The sequence below is a fragment of the Elaeis guineensis genome, chromosome 9 (genome assembly GCF_000442705.2).
Source record: "Elaeis guineensis isolate ETL-2024a chromosome 9, EG11, whole genome shotgun sequence".
Taxonomy (NCBI): domain Eukaryota; kingdom Viridiplantae; phylum Streptophyta; class Magnoliopsida; order Arecales; family Arecaceae; genus Elaeis; species Elaeis guineensis.
This window is the reverse complement of record NC_026001.2, coordinates 94,697,907-94,706,429: the sequence shown is the minus strand read 5'-3', so window position 1 is coordinate 94,706,429 and position 8,523 is coordinate 94,697,907. Positions and strand designations below refer to the sequence as shown.

The 8,523-nt window shown below is 32.8% G+C and overlaps 1 protein-coding gene across 1 annotated transcript; it reads left to right on the top strand.

The window, feature by feature from the left end:
- The first annotated feature begins 2,440 nt into the window (after nt 1-2,440).
- Nucleotides 2,441-7,982, top strand: LOC105051132 (GDSL esterase/lipase At5g03610). The gene is made up of 5 exons (XM_010931430.4): nt 2,441-2,564; nt 2,651-2,872; nt 3,749-4,026; nt 5,318-5,606; nt 7,543-7,982. The coding sequence occupies exons 1-5, from the start codon at nt 2,498-2,500 to the stop codon at nt 7,764-7,766; spliced, it is 1,080 nt and encodes a 359-aa protein (XP_010929732.1). The 5' UTR covers nt 2,441-2,497; the 3' UTR covers nt 7,767-7,982.
- The last annotated feature ends 541 nt before the right edge of the window (nt 7,983-8,523 follow it).

The window sequence follows — 8,523 nt, the reverse complement described above, 5'->3', positions numbered from 1 at the left end:
AAGATATTTAAAAAGTTTGAAATTGAGAAATTTGATGGCCAGGATGGAGGATATTTTGATTCAGAATGGATTTAATTCAGCTCTTTTGAAAAATGCAAAAATATCTTCGATGCTGAAGGAAGAGCAGACATAAGATATAGACTATCAAGCATCTTCAACTATTTGTCTCTATCTTTCTGACAGTGTGGTTAGAGAGGTCTTGCCTAAAATATTTACTGCAGATTTATAGAATAAGTTGAAATTGCTGTGTTTGATAAACTCCACCTCCTATAAATGGTTTTTGAAGGTCCGACTGCAGACTCTACATATGAAAGAAGGTACATCTATTCGATCATATTTAAATATGTTTAATCAGATTATTGCTGATCTCAAAGCTTTGGAAGTGAAGTTAGATGAGGCTATTACCTTTTTGTGTTCTCTACCACCTTCTTTGGCATCGAAAAAAATTGATTGAAGTAGAGAAAATTAAGTCAGCTTTACTATTCAAAAAGTAGATTGATAAGCAGCTAGGTGGAGGTGAGAATGACAATAACGACTCTAAATTGGTAGTTCAAAAAAATAAAAATAATGCAATCCACTGTTATTATTGTAAGAAAAAGGGGCATGTCATCCAAGGTAGATTGTTTGAATTTAAAAGTTTGATGTGAAAAAAATTCAGAGGATAGCCAAGATTACAAGAAAAAGGAGGATGCAATATTTATTTGTGACTTGAATGATGGAGATATCTATGTAGTAACCAACAATACCAATGTTGAGCATGATGACTAAGTTATTGATTCCGCTAGTTCCTACCATATCACTTCTAATAGGGATTGCTTCTCAACTTATAAATCCGTGAAGAATGGTACAGTGTATCTAGTAGATAACATTGACTACTGGATTATTGGTATAGAAATAATTTGGATGAAGTCATCTGATGGTTCAGTGTGACACTCCAAGATGTACGTCATGTCCCCAATTTGAAGAAAAATTTGATTCCACTGGACTATCTGTTATCGATGAGGTATAGAGTATATGCGTAAGGTGAAATTATGCACATCCAGATGGGATCTCGTCAAGTTTGGAAGGCAAAATTGTCACCTGATTTTAACCTATACAACCTATGAGGAGCCACAGTTTAGAGGAATAAATATAGTGGAGGTAAGACCATGCATCTCGAAAAAAAAACGATCCGTGTCATATTATGATTGGTTCCATTAGCATTTTTGTATAGTCTATTCAAAGATTGTGGAGATGGTGGAGCTCTGCACTTTTTAAATTGAAGTCAAGATGCAGATTGTTGAGTTATTGACTCCAATTCGAATGTCTAGGACTTTTTTTTATCAAGATAGAGATTTTATATTATGTATTTCCTAATTAAATAAGGGTTACAGTATTTTTTATTTAGTTAGAGATTTTATATCTTATATTTTTCAACTAAATAAGGGTTATAGTATTTCTTATTTAGTTGGAGATCTTATACCTCTATAAATAGGAGGATAAGACTATGGATTTTTGGTGGTGCATGGTGCATATTATGCATGGGAGATTATGAGACAAGGATGTAAAGAGATTAGGATTTGAGAGTTTTTCTCTTTGTATTCCAATTCTGAAATAATGCATCTCTGTTTCATTATCCATAGACGTAGATTTCGGCCGAACCACATAGTTTTTGTGTTCTCTTTGTGTTTTTATTTTTATGTGCCTATTTACTTGATCTACTTATCTTCTTTATCTTCAAAACTCTCCAATAATTATATATATATATATATTATGATTATTTTTAAAGCATGCACTTGCTTGCTTCTTTGTCTCTCTCTGTCTATTTTATTTTATTTCTTTTTTTTCTGATGATAAAGGGAGGCTAAAAGGAGCCACTCGACTTATATTAAAATAGATTAAAGAAATGCAACTTGGAAGAGAGAACAATATCAGTTAGAAAGAAATATGATAAAAAAAGTTAACCCAAATGAAAAATCAGAAAATTGGAAGAGAGTTAGGAATATCCTTGATTTTTTTTTCCAAATTCTCCAGAAAGTTTGGAGCATTTTTAATTATATAGAATAGACCATTTGTTAAAATTATGAAGATTGGTATAAGCAATAAAAGTAATGGAGGACTGCCTCCCTATCTCGAAAGGGAGAATCGGACTAACTTGATAGAGGCATGGGGATGAGCAAACATATGGCTCCCCGGACTTGTAGTTCTATGGTAGGATAAGATGCCCTAAATGAACTCCTAAACTATCGGATGTTTAGGTCAAAGCTGAACCTTCGGGTCACACAGTTGTTAGGTCAAATTTGGATTACCCTTCAAAATCCAAAAATAGTAGCACAAGCTATGAGCTGTAAATACTTGTTTCAAGACAAATGGATAATGACAAACTTATGGTTAATTTTCCACCACTCGTACCTTTGCCTGTATGTGTTCCTTGGCTCATATATAAATGTCCCTCGATCGTACCCATACCACCCTCTCTCTCTCTAGCTCCTTTCTCTCCCCCCTCCTCTCTTTCACCATGGAGAAGGCTTTGAGGCATTTCTTCCTCCTCTTCTTTGCCTTCTCCTTGGTCTTTCTCTCAATGGGTCAGCCTCATTTTGTCTATCTTTTGTGTTAAAATTACTTTCTTTTCTTAATTCTCATTCCTTCTTCTTTGTTTGTTATATTGTAGGGAGTGAGGTGAATGCTCGTGCTTCTACTCAAAGGCATAAAAGATCTAATGGTGCTCATTATAAGAAGCTTTTCGTGTTCGGCGATTCCTACGCCGACACTGGGAACCTCGGGAACCTAGGGAACATGTTCACCGCTTCATGGTATGAACCATATGGTATGACATTTCCTCATAAGCCAACTGGCCGGTTCTCCAATGGAAGGCTTCTCACCGACTACGTCGGTCAGTGCATCTCTCTTCTTTCTCATGCTCTCTCTTATATATATCTGATCTTTATCATTCTACAAAGTATTGGCTTTGCTTTCTCTTTGCATGGTTGGAAATGCTATGACTCTTTGCATGTTTTGCTCTTTTATGTTTCTTCTTTTTATCAAAGGCTTCATTCCATAAATTTCTAGCCCTATGGACATCAGTACCAATCAACTCTTCGATTCTCTAGCTCACTATAAAGTGCAATCATCTTTTTTTTTTTTTTTTTTAATGACCAATTTATACAGTTTTCGAGTCATAACTGACCTACTGCTGGTATAAATAATCCAACTTATGGTTATTATTATTGTCCATCACGTGATCCTCCTTTTCATGCGATACTTACAATAGAGTAAACCATGGAATGATCTCTTACTTTCATGCTTTTCACCTACTCTCTTTTCTCATGGTTCAGTCCAGACCATAACAATTATTCTATTTAAACACTTCATTTATGGTCAGAAGTTTCAGTGCTTGCTGTTTCCACATGGTGTGGCAGCTTCTTTACCTGGAATCAGATCTCCCATTCCTTAACACCAATGGTTGGGCTACAAATTCCAAGATTTGGAGTACTCTTGCTTAATTAAAATGAAACTTTTCAACCAAATCTAACTGATTTCGTTCCAAATTAAACTGGCTGACGTTCCATAGCTTCTGCCTAAAACTTCAATGAATTTTCATATTTTCAGCCAAACTTGACCAGTATTTATTAATTTGTGGAAATAGAATCACATAAGGTTAAACCTATATCGGATGTGTTCATTTGTTTTTGCTCTTTTCTTCAACTAGCTTAATTAATTTTCTACTTAATATTTCACTAACAAATTAATATTTCGACATGGGTGGCAGCTTCATTTCTTGGAATCAGATCTCCCCTTCCTTACAAGTATAGGAGGCTGGAGGTGTCCAAGAAACTGCTACCATATGGCATGAACTTCGCACGTGCTGGGAGCGGCATCTTTGACAATAGCAACTTTCAGGACAACCTAACGCTTCAGGTTGATGCATTCCAGTGGCAGGTTAAAGCAGGCGTCTTCCCCGAATATGATCTCAAGTCGTCGGTGGCGCTGGTTTCCGTCTCCGGCAATGACTACAAATATTACAAGGAAACTAAAGGCAGTGACACTGTAAGTGCCCTATAAGATCCATGGGAACTCTTTAATTGGCTGGTGTTATCAGAAGTGATGCTAAAACCGAAAACAAGTGACCATTTTTTTTTTTTTTTTTTGGAGAAGCTTGAAACATGCCTTTCTAAACCACAATTATTCGAAAGAATTATACTTCTTGGAGGTTTTTAATTCTTCAGAAGTCTGGTCCACAAGAGTTGAATACCAAGATTTCAGATAGTTGCAAATATTTTTTAGTTCATATATAGATTTTTCTGCTAACTGCTCTCTCGTTCAAATTTTGAGAGAGCCGAGTTAGACTCAGAAAAATTTGGATTTGTTTTTGACGAAAAATTTTCAGGTTTTTCTTCGGAGTCAAACTAGGCTCTCTAGCTCACATTTGGATTTGAGACATGGTTTTGGCCTAACATACAAATAGGAGAAATGCCACATCTAACAGTGAACGAGACTGGTCTTACCAAAAGAAAAAGGGACCATGGAGTCTCAGAAGCATTGATCTTTATACAGTAACGCAAGGCAATTTCATGCTCCTTGCATGCAAGCTGAACCAGTGTTGCTATCCTAGCTAGACTTGCAGCACATATGCTTACTTCCCATGTACCCAAAAAAAAAAAAAAAAAAGAGAGGTATTGGAAGCTACCAGCTAGTTTATACTACTTTACAGTATCAGATTACAATATCACAAGTGCCACCTGTAGCTAGGCTACTATATCATATATAAATATAGAGGGTATCCCTCCAAATATATGCCCCTAACATCCTAATCAGCACTAGTTTTTATTAACGTAAAATAGCTGTCTCATAACAAGGAGGATGAGGTGGCCCTCGTTAACTTCTAGGGACATGCCCTTAAATTTTCCAATGCTGATGGTTTGTGTAATGCCCCAAATCTAAATAATTTACTAACCAATAACTGAATATATCGGACTTAAATCACGTGACCCAAAATGCTGGTCAATTTTTTTCATTTTATCCGGTATGAAACTATCACTATCACAATCTCTCCCACTTAAATTTCTGATATCCTCGTCGGGCCCACTTGATTCTGGCTCTGATATTTTGTAACGTCCCAAACATACATATTTTACCAACCGACAACTGAATCGTGCCTAAATCATGTGGCCCAAAATGCCTAAGTCCAATTAGTGGTTAGTAACTACTAAACTATTATATACTGATCAATTTTTTCAAATTTATCTGGTACGGGACCATCACACCAAAACGTTCGTGCAGTTGTAGTTAACATAAGCACTTCTATTTGGATTCATCTCTTTCCTGGTTATGCGCACAGGCTACTTTGGATTTCGTGAACCGTCTGTTCCAACAGCTCAAGACAGAATTAAAGCGCATCCATGATATTGGTGTGCGCAAGGTGTTGGTCACCAACCTGCATCCTGTGGGATGCACTCCCTACATGACCAGGGTTACTAACTACACAAAGTGCGATTCTACCATCCACTTCGAAGGACAAGCTCACAATCAAATGCTGGAAACTCTAATCAAGGAGCTGAATGGAGCAGGCACCAACACCTTCTTCAGCCTCGATCTTTTTACAGCCTTCGACTCCATCATCAATCAAGGTGAAGTTGTCTTTTAACAACTCGTGTTGTTATATATGTTGGTTGGATCCAATTTCTTATCCTCTATATTAGGTCATGTCAAGCGACTTAGATCTAAAACAGTAGTACTATTAACTCTAAATGAATATGGTGGCAATACTTAACCCGTTTAACTTAATTCAACCAATTGTATGTTGAGTTGGATTACCTATACAATAAAATAGTTAGGTTTGGATCTGGATTTTTGATCTATCAAATAAACATTTTGAAATCAGATCAACAAATATCTAACCTATCTTGCATCCGACTTTATCTGTATCTAGTTCGATTTGACCTGATTGCCACCCATGAGTTACATTTTTCATAAACTATGTGTATAGCATATATCTTATGTTGGTGAATTTTGTATCCTTCATTTTCTAAGTCATGTGAAGGTTTTTTTTCTTTTTCTTTCTTCAATAAGATTATAATAAGGAGATTTTTGCTTTAAAACTTACAACTATTACAACCAAATGGCTAGAAAATCTTTTTTTTTTTTTGGGTAGGAGCTAGAATATCTTTTTAATCTCTTTACTTTTATGTTAGATGCCAATTTCTTTTTGAATTTTTTACGTGTATACCCTTTCAAATATTCAAATTTGCATGAATATTCTTTCAAAATTGATATTTATATATATATATATATCCTTATAAAATATCTATTTTGCATGTATATCCTTCTTTCTTTTTATTTTTTTGCATATGTACCCACATTATTTTATACCGTTAAAAAATCAACAGTTTAAAATTTAAATGACTAAAATATCCTTATAGGTAAATGTGTAAAAAAAAATTTATAAGGATATATATACAAATAGCAATTTTATGAGGGTATTCATGCAAATTTGAATGCTAAAAAGACATACATACAAAAAATTTTAGTTTAATTTTTATTTATTTCATCTAGATGGATTCAAGCCCTCTTACTCTACAATGTAGTAATATATTACATAATATAACAACACGATAATAATATTATATGATACTTTATATATTAGAATACTATATTATATTTTATTTTTATACAAGATGGAATGATTATGTCCATCTTATAACAACATGATATATCTTATATACTTCATAATGATATTTTTGATAAAAATTTTTAAAATAAAATATAATAAGATTATAAATTATTATTATTATATAATGTCTAAATCCATAATTATATCCATTCTATACAAATATACAAGCTATTCATCTAATATCAGGTTTAGATACTTTTCTTAGAAGCATATTATTATATATTAGAGAAAACATGAATGGTTGCGATCTATTTATTTTCTAAATAAAATAATTTTGATCTATAATTTGATAAAAAGATCATTTTATCTATATAAATTAATAAATTAAGTAAATTTATTATTTTAATTATATATATTAATTTTTTTCTATTAGAATAAGAAAAGAATTAACAAACCAAGAGAGGTGCATTTATTTTCTAGATAAAATAATTTTTTTCATCATTTGATAAAAAGATCATTTTATCTATATAAATTAATAAATTAAATAAATTTATTATTTTAATTATATATATTAATTTTTTTCTATTAGAATAAGAAAAGAATTAACAAATCAAGAGAGGTGTTTTCTAGTTTGGGTTTTTTACGTGTATATCCTTCAAATATTCAAATTTATATGAATACCCTCATAAAATTGTTATTCACATATGTATCTTTATAAATTTTTCTCTTTGCACAACTATCTATAAGGATATTTTAGTTATTTTAATTTTAAACCATTAATTTTTAACAGTGTTAAATGATAAAGGTATATATACACAAAGAGGTATTTTATGAGGATATACATGCATATATCAATTTTAAAAAAATATTTATATAAATTTAAATATTTGGAAGGATACACATGTAAAAAATTATTTCTTTTTCTTTTAACTGTAGTTTGCTTTCTTTAACAGTGAAAGGAGCTCCCAAGTTTGAAAACATCCTGAAGCCATGCTGTGATGGCAATGATAACACTTCAACATGCGCACAGACAGATGAGAATGGGATGAAGAAGTATTCTCTGTGCTCCAACCCAGACACCCACTTCTATTGGGACTGGTTGCACCCCTCACAGGCAGGTTGGGCTGCAGCTTTCGAGTATCTGAAGCCTGCGATTCGCCGCTTTCTGTCGCTGTGAGCTTGGTGTCAATAGTTTCATGAGCAACTCAAGCCTATGCGAGTAGATGAGAAAGGGACATATGTAGTTTGTTTCTAACTCCCTTGTACTGTTCCAATTTCATCAGATGTCTTGGTTCCTTTTTTTCATCTGAAAGGATATGTTGCATAGGAATAAATGGATGAAAAAATGAATCCAACGTCCCTTGCAAAATAACAACGAAGGCTTTTCATTTAACTTTCTTATGAAAATTTTTAATATTTATATATTAAGTCTTATCTTTTATTTATTTATATTTGATCCGATGGTCCGAGCCGGATGCACAATATAAATGGTCGCACGTCCTTAGGTTTTGAGCCTACAAGACATGCAAAGCCTGTCTTTACATTCACACAGCTACATCATTCTAACTCAGGTAGTGATAGAATACTCTAATATAATAATTTTAAAAAAAAAATTATAATGAATAAATCTAATCGATTTCTCTAAATAAACAGCAAATCTTCTAATCCTTAAACTTCTTGCTACTCAAACCCAAGTCCCATCTAAATATCTAAAAAAAAAAAGATATAATGAACTTTACGAGCTCAGTAAATTACTAGAATCTTTAGTTTAATTAAATATTTTATATATGAAATATAAATTTTCAAATTACGTGATTTTTTATAAAAAAAATATGTGAATGAATATATAAACATATCATATCTGTCAGTTAACATAGATCCAAAATTTGCAATGGGTCAAGATAAATTTTAAAAATAATCAAGGATCTTCCATC